The 26,597-nt window shown below is 46.3% G+C and overlaps 1 protein-coding gene across 1 annotated transcript in view; it reads left to right on the top strand.

Moving 5' to 3' along the window:
- Positions 1 to 10,115: 10,115 nt before the first annotated feature.
- Positions 10,116 to 26,597, top strand: part of LOC147709752 (protein LEG1 homolog) — a 116,619-nt gene continuing 100,137 nt past the window's right edge. The window contains exon 1 of the mRNA XM_086928216.1: positions 10,116 to 10,475. Within this exon, the coding sequence (XP_086784342.1) occupies positions 10,169 to 10,475 (307 nt within the window). The 5' untranslated portion in view covers positions 10,116 to 10,168. The remainder of the gene's footprint in view (positions 10,476 to 26,597) is intronic.

Raw genomic sequence — 26,597 nt, 5'->3', positions numbered from 1 at the left:
ACAAGTTAATTTGAGAGGGTTGAGTCCAAGCAAGTTTCGATATATGTGAAACTTTGCTCCATCACTGGGGTGCAGCGTGCATCATATCAGAGTACTTTAGGGGTCGGGTTTGTGACAAGCATCCACTGGCACTAACAGGTGGGCCCAAGTGCCCTTGCCACTGGAATGCAGTGGGCTGATATAATATTTTGGAGCTTTGTAGAAGAAACATTTATTTATTTTTAGAAAAAATGAGGCAAAAGTGAACCAGACACCCTAATTCTGGGTCAGCTGAAGTAATAATTTGTTCTGCTGCATGGGTTGCAGAGAGATGGAGGAAGGAAGAATCTGGGTAAGTAAAGATAGAGGGCAGAATGGAAGGTATGGCAAGAGGAGAGAAAGAAATATGAATTAGGGGAAAGAGAAGAGGGAAGAAGGAAAGAGAAGAGGAGGTGGAGAAAGGAAACAGGCAAGAAAAAGAAAAGTGAGAAAAAGTGGACGAATGGCCCTAAAACGACCAGATGTGAAAGTTATTAAAGAGACAAGAGGAGGAGAAGATGAAGAAGATAAAAGTGAAAAAGAGAAAGGAGAGAGGCAAGGATGGGTCACGGATTGATAGAGGCCAGTGCTTCATTTCAGTTTTCAATCTATGATGCCAGCTCTGCTGAAACTACCAGTGATGAAACTCCTAAATGCAAGGACTCGTGGGGGCATATTACCAACAAGTAGCGATATTTATAGCTAAGGGCTTAGAGACAATTTTTTTATCGCTGCCTATCGCTGGATATGTTAGCAGAGAAAAAATGCTATTAGCAACGTTTTTCTTCATTGTGCTAAAATATTCAGCGATAGCGGCGAAATGCGTGAATATCGCTGAGAATACAGCGATATTCACGCATTTGCGATGAAATGCTCTTAGACATGTTATCCACCTCCCATTGGATAACATGGCTAAGAACTGGTCTGGGCGGGGGCGTGGCCACGGAGGCGACTAAGATGGCCGCCTCCGATCAAAGCTCCGGCACTCGGGGGCACAATCCTGTACATCCTGTGGTGATGCTATAAACATATCCCCCGCAACTTCACTCCATCCTACAGCTGCAGCAATCTGCTGTCATCCGACGTTTGTGCCAGGCTCGGAGGTGGCCGGAGAGCATTAATCGGCAGAGGGGATCGAGCGCCACCCCCCTAGCGCTCTCCCTACCTGCACCCGGCCGGAAGGTGAGTGCTGCACCGGCGGCTTTCTGGCCGGCCCTGCGCTCTCTTGTAGCGCCGGGGGCCCGCTCGCCTTTTCCCCGGGCCCGCACAGAGGGGGGGGGCGGCTTTGGGCTTGCGGCTCTGGATGACACCTCGGTCTGTGGCCGAGTAGGTAGGCCGGAGCCAGGGGCTCGATTTGTGGCCTTCCCCGGTGGGCTTGGGGCATTGGCTCGGGGTGTCCCGGGCGCTGCGGGTGGACGGGCGGGCTGGACCAGGGGCCTTCGGGATATGCGCCACACCGGCCTAGGTGGCCCCGCCTTCCTTCAATACCTCCACACCGGCACGGAATTGGACGCTCGAAACAGCGCTATGGGCCTACATACCCGGCCCAGCCACAATTTCCTCTATAAGGATATGTGGGCACCTCTTCTACGGGCAAAGGTTTTGCCCCACTGCCAGAGGGAGCTGAGAGGTGCTGGTCTCCCCGCTTCCAAGTTGCGCCAGTAACACGCTCCAGACTCTTCCTCAGCGCCATACCCTGCCACGTGCGTGGACTGGCCAGGTTCCTCAACATGTGTGGGGCTTATTGCTCCCCCCCCGGAGCCCCGCTTTGGAGTGCCCTACTTGTACCCTTCAAGCTACCATTGGGTTGGCCGGTAGGCCAGTGGTCCGGACCAATACTCACTTTTGCCCGCCCTCGCTCCACCTGCATAGTACTTTTCCTAATCAACGCCTGAGGGTGTCTCCTCCTTGCCATTTCCACTGCTACTTGCCCCGCCATGGGGAAAAGAGACCCGACTCAGCGGAAGCTGAGCTTTGAAAAGACCCCCTTGCATGCCACCAATGCACCCCCTGGATCCTCATCCGACGCAGAGGCCCCACCCACACATGAGGACACCACCTCCCTGGTCACGGCCATGATGGGCGAAATGCGGGCGGGCTTCAAGGCGCTAGACGGTGGATTCGACAACCTGGAGCAAAAACTGGTGGACATGGGGTCCAAAGTCCAGGCCCACGACCGTAGGCTGGACGTTGCGGAATCTCGGATCTCAGACGCGGAAGATAATGCCAATAAGTCGTTGAAGCACCTCGAACGTGTCGAGAAAATCCTGAAGGAGGTGGCCATTAAAAACGAGGGCCTTGAGGCGCGTGGACAACGCAATAACATTCGTATTTTAGGAATTGCGGAGACTACCCAGACTGGCAGAATGGACGAATTTGTTGAGACTCTGCTCATTGACTTGTTCGGGAGGGAAACGTTCACCCAGGGGTTTGTGGTTGAGCGGGCCCACAGCTCACTGGGTCCTCGGCCCCGACCGGGTCTCCCACCACGTCCCATAATTGCCAGGATCATGAACTTTCGGGACCGTGATTCGGCTCTTCGAGCCACCCGGGATAAAGGTGAGATACAATGGCAGGGTAGTGCTCTCGCCTTCTATCCGGACTTCACCTTCATGGTACAAGAGGCGTGACGGAAGTTCACTGGAGTTAAGGCCACCCTGAGGAATCTTGGCCTCAAATACGGGATGCTGTACCTGGCGCGCCTCAAGGTAGAGGTAGCCGGCTGGTTCCGCATATTTGATTCCCCCACAGAGGCTCAAGAGTTTTGCCAAAACTACAAAAAGCAGGGTTCTCAATCAAACAACGATTCCAGAGCGCCTTCTCCGGGACGGAGTGACTCTCAGCACAGTGTAGAGCTATTTTCAGGCGGCGGCACAGGCTGATGTTCCCACATGCTTCAAGTGGTCCCATTGAGTAGTATCCACCAGAGATTCATTCATATTTAATTGATTGGTTCTTCCAAGTGTCGTGGCGTTGCCGCACCCCATGGCGTACGCCGTTGCCTTCTTTGTTTTTGCTGGACTCTTTAGCGTGTACATTGGTAGTATGACATGTGTAACGTTTGAATTTCCTATTATGGGGTGTGGGGTTTTCCTCTTGAGGGTTCATAAGAGAATGGGAGGAGGGTGGGGGGGTGTGGTTCAGTACAGACTTAGTTTCACATGTTGCCATATTTGTCAATCCCTGGAATGGGACACGAGCTACTCACTGTTTCTTTTGTTTTATGCATGCATTGCCTTATGGCCAGGTTAGGATTGCAGCTCAGACCTTCCGAGCTATCGATAATGTCCTGGAATTTTCGTGGGCTGAATAACTCCAAGAAATGCAAACAGGTCCTTAATTACACTTCCAGACACAGAATTGATATAGTCTTTTTTCAAGAAACGCATCTGACCACTGCGAGCACCACGCAGGTTGCCAGAGGCTGGGGAGATCACAGATACTTCTCCTGCTTCAGGACATACTCCAGAGGGGTTGCAATATGTATTCATAAGCGTGTCCCCTTTGCTCTATCACAGTGTATTTCAGACAAGGACAGCAGGTTTGTCATTGTTGATGGGTCCCTATTGGGACACAAGATAACACTGGTTGGTGTATATGGCCCCAATGCTGACGACCCTTCCTTTTTTCACGACTTACAGGTTCAACTGCTCACTTTGTCTCCAGGTTTGCTGATAATGGGAGGTGATTTTAACTTTCTGTTTGACCCGGTAGGGATAGCACTTCTGCCTCACTTGACCCTAAGGCCCGTTCGCGCTCTGTGCTCCTCGATATATGCTCTCTTTTTACACTGGTCGACATTGAAGCTCGCCTGCACACAACGACGCCCGCATACACACATTATTCCGGATACCACAAAACCTGGACAAGGATTGATTACTGGTTGCTCTCCCCTGGGGTGGCCGGTTGGGTGGAAGACCTTCTTACACTCCCACGCACCTGGTCTGATCATTCTCCCATCGTCCTTCGATTGAAGGATCCCAGGGCGGGTGGTTATGAACGACAATGGAGATTCCAGGGAAGGGCTTTAATGGACCCGGTGTTCACAGAAGAGATTAGGCTGGCCATAGAAGAATACTTCGAGTTGAATACTGGTACGGTGGATACCTGGGCTGTCCTGTGGGAGGGATTCAAGGCCACCATCCGAGGGGTCTGCATAGCAAAATACACTGGGGTGTTGCGTGATGTCCGCTCCACTCTGACCCGTATTGAACGTGACATTGCTGTGCTCGACGAGGAGCAGCTTGGATCCCCCTATGCGGAGAGGGAGACCAGGCGTCTTCAACTGATGGTTGAGTTTCGGGATGGGGCTGAGAGGGAGTTACGATTTTTATCCAAACAGCACACTGCACAGCAATATGGGGAAGAAGACAGACTAGGGAAGCTGCTGGCACACTTACTTCGTCCTCCTAATTACTCTTCTTACATCATGGAGATCAAGGGTCCACAGGATGAAATACACCATTCCACACCGAGATCTGCGACACCTTTTTGACCTATTATAAATCCTTATACACATCCACCTTATCAGGTGATCACTCCGATCGCAGCGCCTATCTTGACGACGAGATTGCGCTGGTTTCATTAGAGAAACACATGCAAGACTTCTTGGCCAGCCACATCATGTCTGACAGTATCGTTGAGGCCATTGACTCGCTGAGTGGTTCGTCTGCGCCTGGACTAGATGGCTTCTCTGCAGACTTCTATAAGACCTACAAAGAGGAACTGGTTCCTCGCTTGGTGGAAGTCTACGCTGAGGCTCTCGAAACAGGCCATTTGCCGCCCACACGCGGTAAATATGTTACTTCCCAAGCCAGGCAAGGACACCACCTTATGTGGTTCCTACAGACCTCTTCCCCTATTAAACTTGGATTATAAGATCCTTGCTAAGGTGTTAACAATCAGATTGTCGCTGCTCATGGAAAACATTATCTCCCTGGTTCAATCTGGCTTTGTCCCGCACCGTTCGACCTCCCTTAAATCTTGGAACCCTTTTTTCCGTGCTACACCGCATCGATCTGGACATCCCTGCTGCCTCAGTTCTACTCAATGCCAAAAAGGCATTCGACTCTTTGGAATGGCCCTTTTTTTGTCCATTATGAGAAGTATGGGGATGCCAGAGTGCTTTTTCCCCACGGTTGCACTGCTTTACACTCTGCCCGCTGCCAGACTGAGACTAAATGGCACCATCACGGAGCAGTTTCGCCTGACACGGGGTACACGCCAAGGGTGCATTTTGTCACCGTTATTGTATATTTTGGCAATGGACCCGCTTGTCTGACTCTTCCAGGAGAAGCACCTGCATTGTGGTCCCCAGTTTTGAACAGGCCCACTGTTACTTTTGGTATATGTGAACGACACCATCTTATATGTCCATCAACCCCACATTAATCTTGAGCCTTTGATATTGGAGATTATTCGGTTCGGCAGGTTCTCCGGACTTCGGATCAACTGGCACAAGTCAGTTATTTACCCGCTCACCCCCTGTACGGTGGAATGGCCTTGCCCCTTTCCTCTCACATGGAATAGGGATTCTGTGAAATATTTGGGAATTCATGTCCACTTAGACGCAGCGTCCATAGTCAGGTTAAATTACGGCAGGGCGATGTCTACCCTGGAGGGCCAGATTGACAAATAGATTCAACTTCCCTTGTCCATAGCTGGGCGTATTGCCATAATTAAAATGGCTGTCCTTCCTAGGTTCCTGTACTTTTTCAACAATATCCCTATTCCCCCTTACCAAGGTTTTTTTACTCCCAATTGCGAACTATGTTGCTGCGCCTTTTATGGGGTGGAAAAAACCCACGCGTGTCTTGGAAGGTCTTGACCCTCCCGTATGAGCGTGGTGGTTTCGGGGTTAAGGATTTTTACTTATATTTTCTTATTGCTCAATGTTTTTATGCATACCCGTGGTTTCACCCTGATGCCCGCATCATATATTTAAAACCAGAAGCAGACCTTGTTCTCCCCGGCAAGTTGTCCACTACACTTCCTACCGGTCTCTCCACGAGATATCCAAACTGTCTCGTCGACCTGCTGGGCGTGGGATAGACTACGCAGATACATTGGCCTTGATCAGTTATATTCACCGGTCCTTCCTTTACCCAACCAAAAGTGGCTCCCGATTACGGGAGAATCTGTAGTGCGCCATACACTGGCTAAATTCCACATTGTCACCATTGGCGATTTGTTCCCTGATGGTCACGCTTTTTCAGTTTCTGAGGACCACCGCTTCGCAGAAAGGTCGTTCATGGACTCCTTTGTGTTGACCAGACTGCGCTTCTTGTTACGAGCCTCATTTTCTACATTTCCTCTGCCCCCGGAGGAAGCCACCCCCCTTACCTTTTTAATTCAGCACCCATCGGGCGCCCATCTGGTTTCTAAAATGTAGTCATATGTGCACTAATTTTCTCCCTTCCACAGATTCCAAGGTTCGTTTCGCATGGGAGACAGATCTGGGCTACCCCAACTCAGAGGAACAATGGAAGTGGTGTTGTAGGGCTACCAGAGTAGTGTCCCTCAACAGTTGACATAAGTTGTTACACTTTAAATTTCTGCGGAGGTTATACCACACCCCGGCATGCTCACACAGGATCGACCCTGAGGCTCTCACAATTGCCCTAAGTGCCGAGCCCTGTTCGCTGACTTTGCACACCTCTCATGGACTTTCCCTCTCATTCAGGAATACTGGTCACAGGTACACGGTACATTTAGTGATATGTTACTTCTACAGCTGATTCCCACCACGGAGATGGCACTACTAGGCTATGTCGCAGACTTCCCACGTGGGGTGCGTAGACTGGCCTCTCTGGGGTTTATATTGGGCAAACGGGAGGTGGCGCTTAAATGGTGTGACAGACGACCCCCGAGGCATAGCTCTTGGCTCCGGAGTCTGGCCTTCTGCAACACTAATTGTGAGGAATTTTCGATGACGGTCCCCTCTGCTGCTAGACCGATAGATATATGGGGCCCGTATCGCACATACATCACCAAACATTTGGCTGCTCACCAGTCGCAACTAGACCACCACATTGTACCCGAGGGTGTTGGCTGAGGAGGGGCACAATGTCCCTCTCTGTGGGTAAAACACTGCAGGGATTGAGGATTGCCTGGTACACTTGTATTAACAACCCAGGTGCAGTGACTGAATGTCTGATATGGATTGTGGGACTGTCGCCGGAGGGTTGAGGATTTGTTGTATCTATAATTAAGGTATGCTTGTAACATTGAACCCCTTTTCCTCCCCCTATGTGCTCCAGGTGCTACTGATAATATGTTGCTTGTATAGATCTCATTCTTGATGTCTGTTGCTATGCGATATTCTCTAGGACTTTCCACTAAATAATCAAATGCTTGCTCTTTCCTTATTTGAATATAAAAGTGAGTGGACTCTATCGCGATTCTAGATACGTCAAATTGCAATGTAATGTGTATCATTTATGTGCTGAATATTATCTTTTTTTTTGTTTTGGAAAAGACAAATAAATAAAAAAAAAAAAAAGAACTGGTCTGGGCAGGTGTTAGTATTTGGAGATATTCGCGCTTAGCGCGAATATTTCTAATGCTACGTCTGCCTTGCTAATAGGCAATAGCGACGTTAGCGACTGTTTTCAGTTGCTAACTGGTTGGGTACGCCCACTTTGCATGTCATTAGCGATAAACATCGCTGACATGCAAAGCGGGCCCCAAACTGCTCGCTATCGCCTAAAAGCTGTCGCTAACATCAGTTAGCGACAGCTTGCTAATAGGGCGATAGAAATATGCCCCAAAGATTTTCTAAATACTGTCTCTGGCGCTGCTAAATGCCATAGTTGCAGAACACCAATATATATATATATATATTTTTAATCAACGTGCTTCATTAGCAAGTTTTTTTATGCATACATAGTACAGTAATAGCGTTGGCGGTGGCTCGCGGACGCCCTTAGGGTTACGACAGGCATGGCGGGCTTCATGGTGGAGCATATATCACGTAATCGATAGTATAGGCTTGTTGTTTGAATCTTGTTGCACCCTCGCTGAGAAAAATGAGAAGAGTAAGAGATGAAAAAAGGAGGGTGAAAGGAAAGGGAAAGGAGATAGAGATAGGTTGTCATGTGGTTCTACAGTGTCGAGCACCGGTGGCCAGTGGTGGGTTGGTGGCCCGTACTGATCCTTTTCAGGGGGGGTCGTATAGGCCCAGGTGTTTGTCCAGGGACGCCAACATTTCACCCCTCGCTTTATGATTGGGAGTGTGCATCACCGCTATGTTGTCTGCCCCCTTAGGAAGGTAATCCAGTTGACCCAGCCCTTGAATGTTGCTTTCCCTTTGTCTTTCCAGTTCGCTAGTATAGTTTTGACTGCTGCCGTGAGGAGAAGGTCTATCAGGTCGCTGTCCTCTTTGGATCCCAGTTCTGGGGCCATGAATGCTGTTGCTAGTCCCACAAAGCCTGGCTGTATGTCCCGTCCCACAATCTTTGTGATGAAGTCCTTGATTTTTGCCCAAAAGGTCCTGACTCGGGTGCAGTGAAAGATTTGGTGTGCAAGATCTCCTCTCTCCCTTTTGCAATTCCAGCAGGTGTCATTCTCTCTCACCCCACCTCCGCAAGGCCGGCCGGTGTCCAGTACGCCCTGTGTAGCAGCCAGTATTTTGTTTGTGCCACCTGGGGGGAGATTTTGTTCTGGGAGGCGGATATCCACAGGCGGCCTTTTTCTTTCTCATTGAGTTGTCTGCCTAGAAGTTCCTCCCAGAACCCCATTGTCTTAGTGTTGATTTTTGACGTTTTTGGACTTAGAAGTTTGTATACGTGGGAGGTTTGGTGGCCTATCTTGTTCAGGTTGATCATGTATTGTATGATGGAGGGTGTTCTTTTGTCTAGGTTGGCTTTTGTGATGGCCGCTTTGATTCTGAGAAACCCATAGAATTCGACTACGGGTAGGCTGTGGAGGTCTTTTAGGGCGTCAAAAGTTAGTGGTGTGTTGTTTATTTCCAGTTGTGTGGGAGTGGATATACCCTTCCCGTACCAGGTTGTGTTAGCTAAGAACTTTCCTCTATATTGGACTTTGGGGTTGAACCAGATGGACTCCCATTTAGTGTTCCTGATGCTCTGGTCCATCTTTTTATCTACCTTAAGGAGAGCTGCTTTTGTGATTTTGAGGATCGTGTTGTTGGCCTCTGGATGTTTGTTTGCTGTGAGAATGGCTATGGGGTTTAGACCTCCTAGTATAGCTCTCTCCAACTCCAGCCACACTCCGCTGCGTCTTGCTCCCGTGAAGCAGGAACCACTCAGGCTCCTGACTTCCCTAGCCAATCCCAATGCTGCTATGCAGCGTTGTGATTGGTCTGATTGTCGTAGATCAGCCTAAGACGGGGAATGGAGGCCTGGGCATGTTCTGCAACCAGATTGCAAGCAAAGTGCGCATGACTGCTATGGTCAGCCAGAGAGGACCGGCCAAACAGTTATTGGCACTTCAGAGTGGAGGAACCCCTCCTCCTGGCCCCGCTCTGCCAGTCTAGCCCGGACCAGGAAGCCCAAACTTAAAATGACAATAACGCTGGTTATTAATATTTTAGTTTTCGTTTAGCTACTGCTTGCAGAGCAGCGGGGCGACGCCCCTCCACCACAGTGAAAGAACTGCCACTGATGACTTGGCAGGTCTGATGTCACATCCGGGAGAGCGTGCAAAGGGGGCCTTACGTCACAGCCGGCACCCTATGATGAGTTGGCAGGTCTGATGTCACATCCGGGAGAGCGTGCAAAGGGGGCCTTACGTCACACCTGGCACCGTATGATGAGTTGGCAGGTCTGATGTCACATCCGGGAGAGCGTGCAAAGGGGGCCTTAAGTCACAGCCGGCACCCTATGATTCGTTGGCAGGTCTGATGTCACATCCGGGAGAGCGTGCAAAGGGGGCCTTACGTCACACATGGCAAAGGGGGCCTTACGTCACACATGGCATTGTATGATGAGTTGGCAGGTCTGATGTCACATCCGGGAGAGCGTGCAAAGGGGACCTTACGTCACAGCCGGCACCCTATGATTAGTTGGCAGGTCTGATGTCAGACCCACCCCTTTAAACCCTAAACATGATGACGCTTCTGAGGCCGAGCCAGGGTGCTGTCAATAAAAGCGGCCGCGGCCCTGGCACTGCCTCCGAGGCTGGCATCAGGATGGCACCGCCGGGGCTGGGGCTGGCTCTGCTCTGTGCTTTGGTTTCCAGGAGCTCCGCGGAGGCTCCGGACCCGGCCTTAGAGAATCATTTCCCTGCGCTTTGGCCGCTGGTCCCGGGACGCCTCGATGAATTCGAACAGAAAGATAACCGCGTGCGCATCGACCCGTGGAACTATCTGGGCAGGATGGGGATGGCCAAAGCTCTGTTAAATTACACTGCGAAATATAACGTCATTACGGTAATGAATAGAAGCCGCAGCGCCCTGTGGAGTCTCGCCCTGCTGTTCGAGTGGCTGTATCAATCAGGTAAGCAGTCTGGAAACAGGACTTATCTGGGAGAAAGACACCGTTTTGTTAAATAATGTTTACCTGCATCGCACAACAGAAATATTGCCCCTTTGTTTGCAAACACGCTAAAGGTTCTGAACTTGCAAGAATGCTGCCCAGTATTTCAGGCACTAGACGTACCCCGAGCCCGTCCCCACCTGTCCACATCTCCCGCAGCCCCGTCGAGTCTTTATCACGCGTTCAAGTGTCATTTTACATCTCTCTCTCCTTTCCTCATTTCTTGATCTCTCTCTCCTTTTATCCATATTCATTCGAAAGCGCGCTGTCTTCATTCCCCATCCATTCCTGGGCCCCGCGGCGCGCGGCCATGACTCGTTCGATGCCTTCAGCAGGCTCTGCTTTTCGAGACATCACCTTGTACATTTAGAGAGGCTTCCTTCAGCTCTGGCAGCAACGAGAGAGGGGCACAAAGTCTGTAACGAAGCATAATATTTAAAAAACAACTTTCAAATATCACTAGCTTTGTAGATGCATTTGGTGGGACTGCGCTCCGCCCCGCGGTCATGCCTATTTCGTGCATAGGACCATTCTAAAACAGCAGAAAGGCTGCAAGCAAAACAAGCATTGGAAATGCAACCAGTCTCGCATTTGTTTGCGCTCCTCCCCATGGTCATGCCTATTTCCTGCATAGGACCAATCTAAAACAGCAGAAAGGCTGCAAAGAAAACAAGCATTGGAAATGCAACCAGTCTCGCATTTGTTTGAGTTGTATTTTTCTTATCTCTTATGGAGCGTATGTATGTGGTGCGTACTGAAATGGCTTGGATTGGATTAGTTAGTTGTGTAATTGTGTAATGCGGAATTGTGCCGAGTGGATTTGTGTAGTGGCAATATGTGGCATGGTGTGCTGTGGAAATATATGGTTACCAATGATGTGGCATTCAGTTTAGTGACATTATGTGAAGTAGGATTGTGTGTTGTGGAGCGGTTAAGTAGTTCAGCTCAATTATGTGTTGTGCTGTTTGTTGAATTTTATGGCACAATGTGGATTTGTGTGGTGTGGATTGGATGTATGAGGTGTGTTGTTGAGTTGTATTATGTGATTTGGTGTTAAATTATGTGGCGTGGCTGGAAATGTGTGGAGCAGAAGTGTGTGGAATGGATCTGTGTGGATAGCTTTGCGTTTTTGCTGACAAAAAAGAACAAATAAGTAGGAGCTAAGCATCAGATCTGTGTGTTTAAAAAAAAAGAAAGAGTTGGAGCTATTGGCATTGTAAATTACTCTTACCTATGTCTTATGGATTGGAGTGGATGTATGTGGTGTGTACCAGTTATGTGGGTTGGATTGGACTCGTTAGTTGTGGTATTGTGTGATGTGAAACTGTGTGGTGTGGGTTTGTGTAGTGGAATTAAGTGGTATGATGTGCAGTTGTATTAGTGAATAGTAACTATGTGTTTTTGAGTGAATTGGAATTATGTTGAGTGGGACTCTGTGTAAGTGTGTGGAATGGTATTTTGTGTTGTGGAGTTTAACGAAGAATTATGTACAATTTAATAACTATTATAAAAAGAATTAACAAAACATGTCTTCTCAATTTTTTGTCCTTGCGATGTTGACAACCTCTTCCTGCCTGTTGCAATGCTTGTTTATTATACCTTTTTTATGAATGGAGGGACATAAACAATAGGAGGGTGGGGATTGAGAAATAGTACCTGAATTACAACATGAGCAGCGGACGGGCACTAGGAGAAAATCAACAGATGCCAGAGTTCGAAGGCACGCTGAGGTAGTGCTAAGTAATGCTGAAGTGGGGCTGAGGTGGTGGTGTGCTGGTGCAGATGTGATGCACAGGTGATGTTGAATGTTTCTCAGTTGCTGCTGAGTGATGCTGAGGTAGTGGTGTGCTGGTGTGGAGGTGATACTGAGTGTTGCTGAGGTGGTGCTGAGTGATGCTGAGGTGCTTCTGAGTGATGCTGAGGTGCTGCTGAGTGATGCTGAGGTGGTGCTGAGTGATGCTGAGGTGGTGCTGAGTGATGCTGAGGTGGTGCTGAGTGACGTTGTGTTATGCTGAGGTGGTGGTGCTGCACTGGTACTGAGGGTGCGCTGAGCTGGTGCTGTGTTGAGGTGATGCTCTGTTGATGCTGAGGAGGTGCTCTCTTGGTGGTGGTGTACTGATGTGAAAATGGTGCTGATGTTTATGTTTTGCTGCATTGGTGCTGAGGTGGTGCTGTGCTGCTGCCGAGTTGGTAGTGAACTGATGATGAGGTGATGCTGAGGTGATAATGAGGGGATGCTTAGTGATGCAGAGGAGATGGTCCATGCTAAGGTAATGGTGCTGCACTGGTGCTCAGGTGGTGAAGAGAGATGTTAAGTTGGTGCTGTGCTGAGGTGAACCTGCGCTGTTGAAGTGGTGCAGTATTGGTGCTGAGTTGCTGCTGAGATGGGCTGCTTTGGTGCTGATGTGGTCTGGAGTCATGGTGAGGTGGACCTGATTCATGCTGAGGTGGTGCTGCTGCCCTGGTGCTCAGGTGGTGTTACACCTAGGAGGAAGTAGTGCTGTGCTAATGCTGGGATGGAGCTATGCTGAGGTGGTAGTGTTCAGGTGGTGCTATGCTAATTCAAAAATGGTGATGCAGTGGTGCAGCAATGATCCTAAGGTGGTGCTGCACTGGTGGTGGCTCACTGATGAGGAGGTGGTGCTGTGCAGAGTGATGCTGAGGTGGTGATGTTTGATGGTTTGGTGGTGCTGAGTGATGCTGAGGTGGTGGTGGTGCACTGGTTCTGAGGTGGTGCTGAGCCGGTGCTCAGGTGCTGCTGAGTGATGTTGAGTTGGTGGTGTGCAGAAGTGGTGGTGCGCTGAGGCCGAGGTAGTGCTGCGTTGGTGCTGAGTTGCTGCTGAGGTGAGACTGCGTTGGTGGTGGTGCAGAGATGCTGAGATATTGCCGTGCTAACGCTAAGATGGTGCAGTGCAGATGTTAAGGTGGTGTTTCACTGGAACTGGGCTAATGCTGAGTTGGTACTGCACTGTTGGTGATGGGCTGATAAAAAGGTTGTGCTGCGCTGATGCTGAGGTGGTGCTGAGGTTATGTTGAGTGCTACGGCTTACTTCATCACCACCATCCTTTAACAGTGTTCCTTCAGGCTCCATAACCAGTAACGTTCAGATACATTTAATTAGTTATAAAGAACCCCTCATAGCAGTGTAGGGTTTAAAAACACTTTGCATTGCACACAAATTATACAGAGGCAATCAATCATATGTGTATGAATTAGGGTAAGGGAAATGTTACACAAGGCAGAGGATTTCAAGGTGTAGGATTCACAAGCCATGGATTTTGGTAGGCAGCATGGCTAAAGAGTGCTTGGACCCCAGAAGCACAAATTCAGAAATGAAAGCAGCACACCATAATTGGGGGATCTTTTAAATTAAATTAAATGATTTCTACCCAGATTAACCCTTTTTTCAACATTAATATCTGCTCTAAACTATACTTTGCAGTGCATGCAGTTTTATGATAGCAGTTATAAATTAACTTATAAGCTGCAAGTAACAGAAAAGCATTTACCCACTGACCTATTCACATCTTACATGATATATGGAATGACTCCCTTCAGACTGGCATCTACCCCGACTCTTGGAAGCACGCCAGACTAGTGCCCATATTCAAAAAGGCGAATGCAGACTCTACCGAACCAGCTAACTCTCAACCCATCTCCCTGCTCCCCGCTTCAGCTAAAGTACTTGAGAAACTCGTACAATGGCAACTGGCTGGCTTTTTGGAAACTCACGGCGCCTTCCATAACTCACAGCACGGATTCAGACCCGGTCATAGCACCGAATCCGCCCTCATTGAGATGGCTGATGCCATCCGATGGAAGCTGGATGAGGGGTCAAGAGCGGTGTTGGTGCTGCTCGATTTGTCGGCAGCATTCAACACCGTCTCCCACCCCCTCCTCCTTGACCGTCTGCAGTCAAAAGGCATTCAAGGCAAGGCCTTGGAGTGGTTTGCTTCCTTTCTATCCAATTGGACACAGGCAGTATTCACACCCCCATTTACCTCGGACAGTCGCCTGCTCAGGTGGGGAGTCCCTCAGGGCTCCTCACTTAGCCCCCTTCTGTTCAATGTTTATTTTTCCCCCTTGGCCGAGATCATCGCTAAATCTGGGATCAAGGCCACTTCTTACGCTGACGACATACAGTTACTGTTTTCATATGACTCCCCATCCCAATCTACCTTTGACCCGTTGAAAAACTGCCTCCGCAACATCGCAAGTCGGATGGACAACAACTCCCTCCGGCTTAACGCCGGCAAAACCGAGGTCATATTTTTCCACCAGCCCGCACCTCTGGATTCCAACTTGTGGTGGCCCCTCGAAGTGAGCGCACCCCCTTCACCTAAAGACTCAGTTAAAAACCTCGGGGTAATCTGGGAAACCAACCTCTCTTTCCAAAACCAAATCCAGATGGTATCCGCGGCCTGCTTCTCCAAGATGAGGATGATGAAAAAGTTCATCAATTTCCTTCCCAGTCATACTAGGAAAACAATCGTGCAGGCTCTAATCACCTCCCATTTGGATTATGCCAATGGATTTTACCTTGGACTTTCCTTGGGCCTTCAACGGCGTCTCCAGACAGTCCAGAATGCTGCTGTTCGTCTGGTCTGCGGCCTCCCCCTTCGTGAACATATCACTCCCCACCGGCATAAGCTACACTGGCTTCCCGTTCACAGAAGGGTGGAATTTAAGGCACTTACCCTAGCCCACCGGGCTGTCAAGGGAAAAGGCTCTGCATACCTATCCTCCTGCCTCCGTCCCTACAGCAACACCAGACTTCTCCGTTCCAGCTCTAAACATCTCCCTACTACCCCCAGATTAAAAAAAGTTCGTTCTGGGGGAAAAACATTCCAAGTCTGTGCCGCCACCCACTGGAACAAACTACCTTTGTCCATGCGGACCATCCAGGAGGAACCCCCCTTCCGGAGAGCTCTAAAAACCTATCTCTTCTGTTAGTCCCATCTGAGTCAGATACAGTCTCATTACCCACAGGAGCGCCGGGACACCCTGTTGGGGTATCTGTGCGCTATACAAAATGCTCCAAATAAATAAATAAATTGTATGCAAATCGTGGTCTGCATGGTACACTTTCTTTGCAGCTAGAATATTAACCCTCTGCTAACTTACGAGTCAAAACATCTTCCACTAGACAACTCCATCTCTCCAGCAAGAACATTAATCACAGGAGTTATCTTGACATTTTTATTGTCTGGAATTGTTTAAGGCCTGAAATGTGTCAGTGAGTCCTTTTAAAAGCAAAATAATCTCTGGAATGCAGCCCCTCTCAGGGCTCGACAAATCCACTCGCCCGCTCGCATTTGCGAGGTAAAATTAATGAGGACAAGCTATTTTTAGAACCTACTCACCCTTTCTGGCGGGTAGGAAGACAAACTAAGTGTTGTCCTCTGTCTTTGAAAACGGAGCAAATGTGACAACATTACAAGATTTAACCGCTCCGTGTGGCGCCGATTCCCCTCCTGTGCTGGACATTCCAGAACAGGGTGCGGTCGTGACGGAACCATTCCGTCATCAGCACAGCTCAACCGTGACTGATGACGGAATGGTTCCGTCTCCAGCATCGAAGGGGTTAAAGGCATTTTTATTGCTCACAAAGAGAATGAGCAATGAAGATGCCTTTAAATCTTGTTATCTTGTCACTTTTGCTCCGTTTTCAGAGACTGAGGTCAAGTAGTTTGCAATTAGGTCGCGGAGATTTTCTAAAGTACCAGGTCTGCAGGACTAGTAACATTTTTCGGATTTTTCGAGCCCTGCCTCTTTTCTGAAGTCAGTATGGAGTGCAATCACACCACCCTTGTGCCTGCCCTGCCTTCCTGTTCTGTAATTATTTAATGCACTACATTCAAATGCACATTTGCAGGGACAATTCTTCCAGAAAGAAAAGTTTCGGCATTATTGCAAAACTAAGAGCAGAACCCTCCATTCCCTCAGCCAGCAGCCAATCACAGGTGCTTGAAGGGTATGAAATAACACAAGCAGCATGCATATTCAAGTATCATTTGATGTTAATTTAATGCAACTGAAACAATGGCTGTTTTTACATAGTGGTTTATTTTTTTACATGATTTAGAGCTGCAGTAGCTAGATGGCATGCCTGTTACAGTGCTTTTGTGCCTGTTTTTAGAGGAAAGTAAATGAAGCAGACTTAGTCTAAATACCGCAATAATGAATTGCTTCAAATCAAAGCCAGCTTGATAGCTGTTTTCTGGAAGAACACAAAACATTACCAGCCACAGGGACGGTACTGAGAGGGTTAATGCTGCAATAAAATGTAAGCAGCTATGGGTCTGAGCAGCCACATTTTAACATGAGGTTAAAAACTTAATAAAATAGTCCCCCATGAGCAGATCAACAGAACAAAGCGTAATTATATTGTCCCTGCTCCTTGGTGGAATAAGGAGGGACAGAGAGGCATGACTGGCCACAAGTAAGCAAGGATTTTTAAAGGACATTGAAACAAACACATAAGATGCAAGAAATGGCATTTGGCCCACAGAGAACTATGTATACTAACGTATACAAGGGGTCGGAGTTTTACGCTCGGCCTTAAAAAAAGCTCACAAATATATTAACTTGTTGTGAACCTTAACCGGACCTTTGGGTTTATGGTGTCTTAACAGTCTTATGCCGGTTCAAAAAGAGGAACACACAAAAATCTTCAGAGGAAAGTGTGGTCTCAGAGCACGATACGGATACATCTAGACTACCAGCCCAAAACTTGCTGGCTGCAAAAAACATCTGAAAAGAGGCGGATGAAACTGCTTCAGGAGCTACAGCAAGTGCGTCTTTTTTTAGAAGGGGACCTAGATCCCGTCCGACCATCGGATCAATCATCTACCAAACTTACAAAGAAAAAACAAGGAGAGGAAAAGGAAAAAGAAAAAGACAAAGGCAAGAAAGGCCTCAGGAGTCAGTCAAGGGTAAACATCCTTTACCACGAAGTTTTTACCACGCGGTACCTTTACCACGAGGCCGTTACAACGCAAGTCGTTACCACGACTTGCGCTGGAGGGCACTTAAGGATGAAAAATAGTAAGTTTACTATCCCAACACCTTCCCTAGGGTCCACGGGGACTGGTGTTAGAATAGTAAATTATACTATTCGAAATCCGAGCCCCCAACGCAAGTCGTGGTAACGACTTGCGTTGTAAGGGATGCGGTGTAAAGGGATGCGTTGTGACGGTACGCGTTGTACCGTCATACATCCCAGTCAAGAGTCTCATAATTAACATCCCCAAAATTGAACTTACAAAATTTGAGAAAAAGGTACTGAATAAAGGCACTTCGTTTGTTAGTACATACAATACCACCAAACTCAAGACCGAAGTAGCATTCTTCAAATTTATGAGGATTCTAACACTAAAGAACTTTTTCTCCAATGTTTGTCCAAACGAGCCCAGTCAAGAGAGCATAAAACTCACTTTTAAACCCAAGAGCCCATTTGTGGCACCAGTATCCCACAAAACTCTCGATACTTTTGAGATACTTGTAAAAAACGACCTAAAAAATTGATTTTTCGAGAAAGTTCAAAAACTTAAGGCGAGCGGAATATAGTGCACCCAATTCATTGGCAAAATATCTCCACATAACTTTTCAAAAAGCAGAGAAAGGAGGAGGGTTGGTCCTAATGGACACAGAATATTATGACAGAAAAGTCATAGAACACGTCACCAATGTCACGACGTATGGAACCCTGAATGGTGATCCAACCATGGAAACATAAGAACTTTTGGGGAAAATACTGGATAGAGCAAAGAAATTAAACTGGATCGACTCAACTACAAAAATATATCTCATGAATCAGTTTCCAAGGAGATCAAGAATCTACCTATTACACAAAAAAAATTCACAAGAATCCTGTTGATCCTCCCTTTAGACCAATTGTGATGGGATGTGAATCCCTGTTTAAACATCCTGGGAGATTCATTGATGCCCATTTACACCCATTCGTCCAGCAATGGACCACTTACAATGACGACACAATGGATTTTCTTCTAAGTTTGAACTGTATTCAGGAAAATGTATCAGAAGATTGGTTACTATGCACCATTGACGTGGTCGCACTATACACTTCCGTCCTCCATGCAAGTGGACTTGAGGCCGTTGAATAAGTATTGCTCAGACAAGAGAATCCTGAAGTTTCAAAATGCTTTGTCATGCAGTTGTTAGAGTTCTGTCTACAGAATAGGTAATTCACATGGAAAGACCAGTTTTTCGTCCAGCTTAATGGAACTTCCTTGGGTTTTCCCGGAGCTCCAGCTTACGCGAACACGTTCATGGCGAAATTTGAAAATGAGGTTATACTGACTGACATGACCTGGAATGAAGGCCTGGTTTTCTTTTGCAGGTACATCGATGACATCTTCCTCATTTGGTAAAAAATCTGAGTCTGCTTTACTAGACAACATACAAACTTTGAATCTCGTGGATCCCATGATTCAATTTACACACAATATCAGTAAACGGTAATTGTCATTTTTGGATGTGTGAATACAACTAGCGGTGGGTAAAATCAACACACAAGTTTACAAGAAACCCACCGATAAGAACAACGCTCTTCTATACAGTAGTTTTTGCCCTCCATCTCTCATAAAAAACTTACCAGTCTCACAATTCTTGAGAACTCTACGCATTTCATCAGACAAAAAAGCATGTGAGGACACATTAGAAGAACAGAAATTGAACTACATCAATAGAGGATACCGCGGAACATTGCTAGATCTCCAATTGGAAAAGGCTAAACAAACACTAAGAGAACAATTGTTGAAAAGGGTACTAAGAAATCCACTACTAGGGTAGTGTTCATATGAAATTATTCCACTGCATCGCGATAGATCAAAAAGATTATATCTAAACGTTGGGACCTACTTGAAGCAGAGACTGATTTCCAAAAGCTATTCTGTGAGAAACCCCTTTTTGCATACACAAGAGCACAGAATCTCAAAGAATTACTAACAAAGAAAAAGCAAACAACAAAATCTGAGTTAACATCCATAAAAAATGGCACAAATAAATGCTGGAACTGTAAACATTGTAACAATGTAATTCGAGGGGATATCTTGTTACATCCCCGGATGGGTGCAAAAATAAAGCTTCGGAGTAGCACCAACTGTAACTCGGAACATGTAGTTTACACTATCAAGTGCCCCTGTGGGCCTTGGTAACGTCGGTAAAACCAAGAGAAAAATGAAAATCAGGCTCACGGAGCATAAAAGTTGGATTCGTAACAGGAATTTGACTTCAAGTCTGGCAGTTCACTGGGATAAACAACGCCACACAATCCCGCAACTTAACCCCTTCGCGGGGGGGGGTTATTCCCCCGCTGTGCTGGGGGGGAGAGGGCGCGCACAGAGCCCGCATGCTCATGACAAGCTAAGCTCGTCATGAGCCACGGCGCTCCTGTGCTCATGACGAGCTGAGCTTGTCACAGGTGCATTGGCTTCCGTGGAACGCTCAGCACAGCAGGGGAATTCTCCCAAGACCTGAGCGTTCCATGGGCCATGACGAGCTGAGCTCTTCATGAGCATCGGAGCGCCGTGAGCACCGAAGGTGTTAAATACCAGATCATTGAACAAATCCCCAAAATACCAGGCGTAGACAATTCAAAAATGCTCCTCCAGAGAGAAGTATTTTGGATGAAAAAATTGCAGACATTGTCGTTACTGGGACTCAACGATAAATTGGAAGCGTCATGTTTCCTCTAATAATGTAATATGTTAATTCCGTACCTACTCAGGGACACACTTGGGAGCATCAAAAACACCACATTACTTCCACACCATATGTTTGACACATAGACTGTTACACTCAGAAAAGGGCATCCCAGCGTTTGTAAACATGTTGTCCTGTACAATACCTCGTGTTTCAAATTACTGCCTTTAATGTGTATTGTGATTTATTCTTATCATCTTGGCCATTTCGCTAACCACTATCACGCTTGCTTAACCATTGGTATGCATGCACTGCGTATACTAACATTATTTTTTCTAAACCCACTTTTTTAGACTGATACGCCACATCAGTAATTGGTTTACAGAGTTTTTGTGGTATTTTCAGTTTTGTCACATTCCTTTTAAGACCGTTTTCCACAATTGCTAATCGATTTGGAGTGCCTGTTCGCAGTTGTGTTTTCGTTCAGTAAAGCTTTGGTGCCAACTTTAAGACCGTAGTCTATGTCTACGGATTCATGAACACGTCGCTGCGCGAAGGTGGGCATACATTGCAATGCGTCTGTGGAAGAGTGTTCCGCACGGCGGTTGCCCAAGCAAGTTAAAGGACTTGTCTACAGGCGGGATAAGGTGAGCACAACTGTCTTAGGTTTACCTGAATTTGGACACTGGAGTTCGGTAAACAGGTCGTTACTGGATTCTCCTCATTATTGTAGGTTCACTTGGTCTATCGGAGTGTGCACAGTTAAGACACATCAGGAGCGGGTCGACTGCTAATTGAGCAGCCTATCGGCAGGTAAGAACCCCTAACTGCAGAATACAACTTTTTGTTGTTGCTTTTGTATCGTAGTGTTTCAGTGAATACCTTCCACTTACTTTGCAGACCTCTGAAAGATTACGAGTCGCTCCGTTGCCATACGTTGATTATTGAGGGCAATTCTACACTGTTCTTACATTCTTGAGGTCAGTGTACCTTATTTATGTTTTCAGTATTTCCGCTAGGGAAGGCCGGCTCTCCAGAGCGGTGTAATAATTGCAGTCTTTCTGTTTAACAGCCACACCACAGTCTTCTATTCCATGTGTTAACTCTGCTTCATTAGGACCCCGCCTAGCTACATCACATTTTCTAGCAGGTACGTGAGATTGGTGATATTCTGCTTTATTTGTCATCTGAATCATTTATTGAACTCATGTAGGTCTAAGAGTTCCCATTTCTTCCTAAACTCCGCAGCTTGTGGCAGAATCTGGTAACAGAAATCAATAAGAGTGTTTGTACGGGTTCACATTCGCTTGTTTACACCCTGGTGAAGGTAGCACGATTTATTGGAGGAATCATAAATGCTTGTTTTTTTTACTAACAAATTCGACCGAGCTCTCCACGCATCCATTGAATATGTTTCCTTTTTCTTTCCAACAGACAAAAAAAAACCCTGATGAAGGGGCGAAGTGTCCCAAAATGCATTGGGTTGGAAAACCATTGTTTTAAAACATTTGTGTATAAATGAAACTGCTTTATTTTGTTTGTTTAATGTAAATAATCAGATGCTATGATTAGGGAACCCTCATGAATACGAGGTTTACTACTGTCATGAAAAATGTTTCATTAAAAACTTTATGGTAAATTTGCTCATTGCTTGAAAGTTGTTGCGTGCTAGAGTCCTAGTCGCCAGTACGGGGCTAGGCCACTTTCATTTACTCTTGCTCTCTGCCTGCGCTAGCGCACACCCTGCTGCCTAGTGATAATGCAGACACCCTTGCACGCTGGTGCCTGCGTTACACCCAGGATTGTCTTTGTGACTGAAGAGACATCTTCCGGCACAAAACCTATCCTTAGATGCTTAGGAAACGACAAGGACAAATGAAGACGTTTCTCCTCACTGCACCTCCCCTGGGAAGGTGTGGCATTTTGACACATTTCCAGGCTTACAGTCTTGGTATATCTAGGAGTGAGCAAAATCCACTGGTGAATACATGGGAACATCCACACTTTAACCAATTAAAGCCTCCCCAGGGCAGGGTAATGCATGGCAGCGACTTCTGCTACCTTGCCTTACTCCAGAGTTATCAAGCAACACAGGGCCACGCAAGGTAAATTTACATTTTTTTAAAACTCTTTTTATTAAACAAGCAAAGAAAAAGAGACATTACAAAAAAGAAAAACAAAACCGCAGGTGAGTACATATAATCTCAATAACATGGGTTATTATGGCTAGGTACAGAATCAATTGCTACGAAATTCAGTATTGGGATCATGGGGATTCCTGCACTTCCAATTCCGACCTTGGCATAGGCGGCTCACAGTTCTCACCTCGATAGCTGTTCCATGCCCCCCATATCTTTGCCCACTTCTTCTGGCAACCCCTGGCTACATACATTGTTTTCTCTCTAAACATGCACCAGTCGAGATCTTCCGCCCACTTGGTGACCCGGGGTGGCTGACTGGCTCCCCAGAGCTGAGCTGTATTCCGTTTGGCAACCATATAAGCTAGCGTCACCAATTGTTTCTGGTTCCTATTTAGATCAGTAGGCTCCCACACATTCAACAGACATCTTTGAGCTTCTGTAGAACAGCAATGCCCCTGCACTATACAATTGTGTAACACATTACAGTAATGACATTAGTGGCAAAAGATGATCAGTGAGTATACATCCACACTTTCGGAGTGACTTTATAAGGATCAGTTACTCCAGGTTCAGGTACAAGAGTTCCGTAAAAGAAAGAAAAATGTTCTGTTCTTGGTGAAAAATAATAGGTTTATTGTTCCTTTGTTAATGCCAACACGTGTTTCATCGCAGGGAACCTACTGCGAATCTTCAGGGCTGGACGGAAAACACAAAAAAAGGTGCATTTGCACGCGGTTCTTATTGTAAAAGCAGAAGGTTGGTGACTTGCCAAAGTGAAAAAGTGGTCATGCATGTAGTGACTCTGTGCAATTGTGACATGTTTGGTATCACAGTGAATTCGTGATTAAATAAACGGTGCGAGTAGTTGAGTTGGTCTATAGTGACATGTATTGGTATCCTTTATTACTTTTTGGTGCCACTGCCTGTCTGAACACTGGATTTAGGAACATTGAGTTAGTGATGGTAGGTCTAAACATTTGCCGTAGAGAGAGTGTAGTGGTATTGTGAAAAGAGTGTGACTGTGTTTGAAAGGGCGATAATCCCAAGTGACATAGGTAAACATGTGAGTAAAATCAAGGTTACGTTAAATGCAAAACACACGTATATCTGTATATAGCCCTAATTGAACGCTTAACATATACTGCCCTGCTAAGGCCTAGCATCATAGTTACTTCACTATGCATAAACTGTAGGTAAGATAAAGAATTCGCCTGGCTGGCTTGTTCAGATACCCTTGTGGCCGGTTGTAAAGGTTTACTCGAGATAAATTCAGAAAGCCTTGATGAGTAAGCGTTATGTGTTTGCAGATGTGTGTTGTTGGTTGAAAAAGACCTACATGTTATGTGTCGAAGGTAGCACAGACTAACGTTAGTGAGGGAATTGGATACGTCTTAACGGTTGCGAAAGAAGATAAAGGAGGAACTGGTCTTCTAAGGTGATGGAAATTGAATATTAAAGGTGATGTAATTTAAAGAAACGTTGTTGTTTCTATCAGGCTCCAAGAGCTAGCTTTAGGGTTAGAGCTTCGAACAGTATGTCCCGCTTACCTTCGTGAGGAAAGTATGACAAATTATGTCAGAATGGTGCGGAACGTCCGTGTCAGGACGAGATTCTTGTTAGTAGAATCGCGTAAAAGAGAGGTATGTAGCACGCTGCCCGCGTGTTCACGGAATCTGGGTGGGAACAAGCTATATTTAAAATCCCGATTGTCACCCTCATGGCGAACACGCACAATCGACAAAGGAACTCGTAATATGTAGAACACACTTATACCTTATTCGGTTTAGATGTGTATCTATAACCGGGAGGAGTTGACGACGGCGGTCTTGTGAGATTACCGCTCGCCCTTTTGCCTACACCCACTACTTGATGGTGCTCTCTACCGTGCGGACACACGGGTGTGCGCCCAATTTCCCTGGTTTAAATTGAAAATCTCCTTGTTGTTTACATATACTGTATTCCAGAGAAGGCTGCCCCCCGCTTAAGACTATTTTTTCTTTTCCCTCCAAAAACAACTCTCTGACATCCACCTGTATTTATACACCCACACGTCCTCTACCACAAACATGGATAGAGACAAGGTAGCAACGGACCTTTTTGAGAATCTTGCTAAAGGCGTACCAACACATACGGCCACGGCCAACTCTGGTCCCCCTAGAACAGAGGGCCTTAAAGACAAATTCAAAAGACTAGAAAAACTAAAAAAACAAGAGAACTCCCGATGGTGGGATGCTAGGACCTTAAAACAATATATGCAGGTCAAACAAATACCTAGGGGTTTGCGCTCCAACATCTTCCCTACGTATGATGATCTTGACATAGACCTTCTAAAAAAATGGGAAGATTCTGTAACCAATAATTCTTTCTGCCTAATTGATATCCTGATAGAAAGCGCAGATCGCAAATCCAACCAACTACTAGGAGAAATTGCTATACTAGAACAAGAGATCAAGGATCTCAACCTACCGGAACCCACTTGTAAAAACTATACTATTCTAGATGATGTCCTACTTAAACACCAGGAAGAAATTAAAACTAGAAAAGCGAGGCAAATTAAGAGAGACGACGCAGACTACCGCAACGGTAGAATCTTCACCTATGACCGCAAATACGATGCGATGATCCGGCCTGACTACTCAAAAAAATCCGGAGACAATGCATCTACCCCCAGCTCTGTTTCATCTAGTAATACTTCTTTGAACAGTGCGGGCACGGGTGCTCCTGACCAAGACTTGGGTGGACTTTCAGATGCTAATAATCTCCCTTTTTTAGTGGAAATGAAACGTATCCGCAAAGGGAGCAGGACTCAACCCCAAAGGGTCGTACTAAACCAAAAACCCACAGAGGTAGTAGAGGAGGTAAGCGAAGATTACCGCAAAAAATTAAGATCAGGGACGATGAGAAAATAGAAAGTGTGAACAACGATGTTCAAATAATAAACCTTTCGTCTTTCTCTCTAACTCCCGACATGAATAAACTCCTCTCTAAAGGTCTAAACTTTAATCCTTACTCCACAGGAGACATCTGCCAAACCAAGATAGATCTCTTCAAATTTGTCCGCAATCTTAAAATTAAAAAACATTTTGCCGGTAAAACTTGCACTAACAAAAATGTTTTGAATATTCCTGACTTTGTATTGCATGATGAGCTTACAATAAAGGATGTACAAGCCACTCATCTACTGTTGTCTATTACTGAACGAGAAGATAGTCCCATAGAAATGGAGCAACTTTTGCAGGACCTCAATATAGACACAGAACTTGGGACTGTGAGTGGTCTCAAAAGTAAATCCACCTGGATACCCACCTTACCGGGTGGAAACACCATTGACACTTTTCATAAACGGGTTCTGGAAGACTTAAACAAAATTAACACTAGCAAACTGAATGAAACATTTACATTTAAGGATAACTTAACTAAAGGAGAACGTTATGCACTTAAAACACTCATACAAATTCCCACCATTGTTATTCGTGAGGCAGATAAAGGAGGAAACATCGTGGTTATGAACACTGATGACTACAATAATGAAATATTAAGCCAATTAGCAGATCCCACCTGCTATGAACCACTTGCATGCAACCCTATGGGTCCACTAACTGTGACCATCAACGACCACTTACGCAAATGGAAAGAGGATGGTTTATTAAATGATGACGAATATCTCTACCTTAAAGTTAATAAACCCACGTACCCTTGGCTATATACTCTCCCAAAAATCCACAAAGATCTCCCTTTCCCACCAGGCAGACCTATCGTCTCTGGAATAGGGGGTCCCACTGAAAGACTGGCGGAATATGTGGACGTGTTTCTGGGTCCATTAGTGAGAAATCTTCCTTCCTATATACAGGACTCGAAACATATATTGAGCCTTTTGAGTGACCTGGAATGGCAACCCAACACTACCTTAGTGACTATGGATGTTGTAGCACTCTACACTAGTATTAATCCAACTCTAGGCCTAAAAGAAATTACTCGTGTACTATCGAACAGACCGGCATCCTTATGGGCACATACTCAAATGCTTATTTCCATGATGACCTTGATCCTTGAAAACAACTACTTTATTTTCCACAAACAATGGTTCCAACAAAAACGTGGAGTAGCCATGGGTTCTAAATTCCCCCCCTCCTTCGCCAACCTCTTCATGGGTGCATTTGAAGCTGACCACATTTGGGGCACCCATGGAAGCAGATATACAGACTCTATTCTGTTTTGGGGTCGCTACATAGATGATTGTATTCTATTATGGACAGGAACAGACGACCTACTACA

Source organism: Lissotriton vulgaris, chromosome 6 (assembly GCF_964263255.1).
Source record: "Lissotriton vulgaris chromosome 6, aLisVul1.2, whole genome shotgun sequence".
In the NCBI taxonomy this organism is placed as follows: domain Eukaryota; kingdom Metazoa; phylum Chordata; class Amphibia; order Caudata; family Salamandridae; genus Lissotriton; species Lissotriton vulgaris.
Note: the sequence above shows the minus strand (reverse complement) of the source record. Positions and strands in the feature narration are given on the sequence as shown.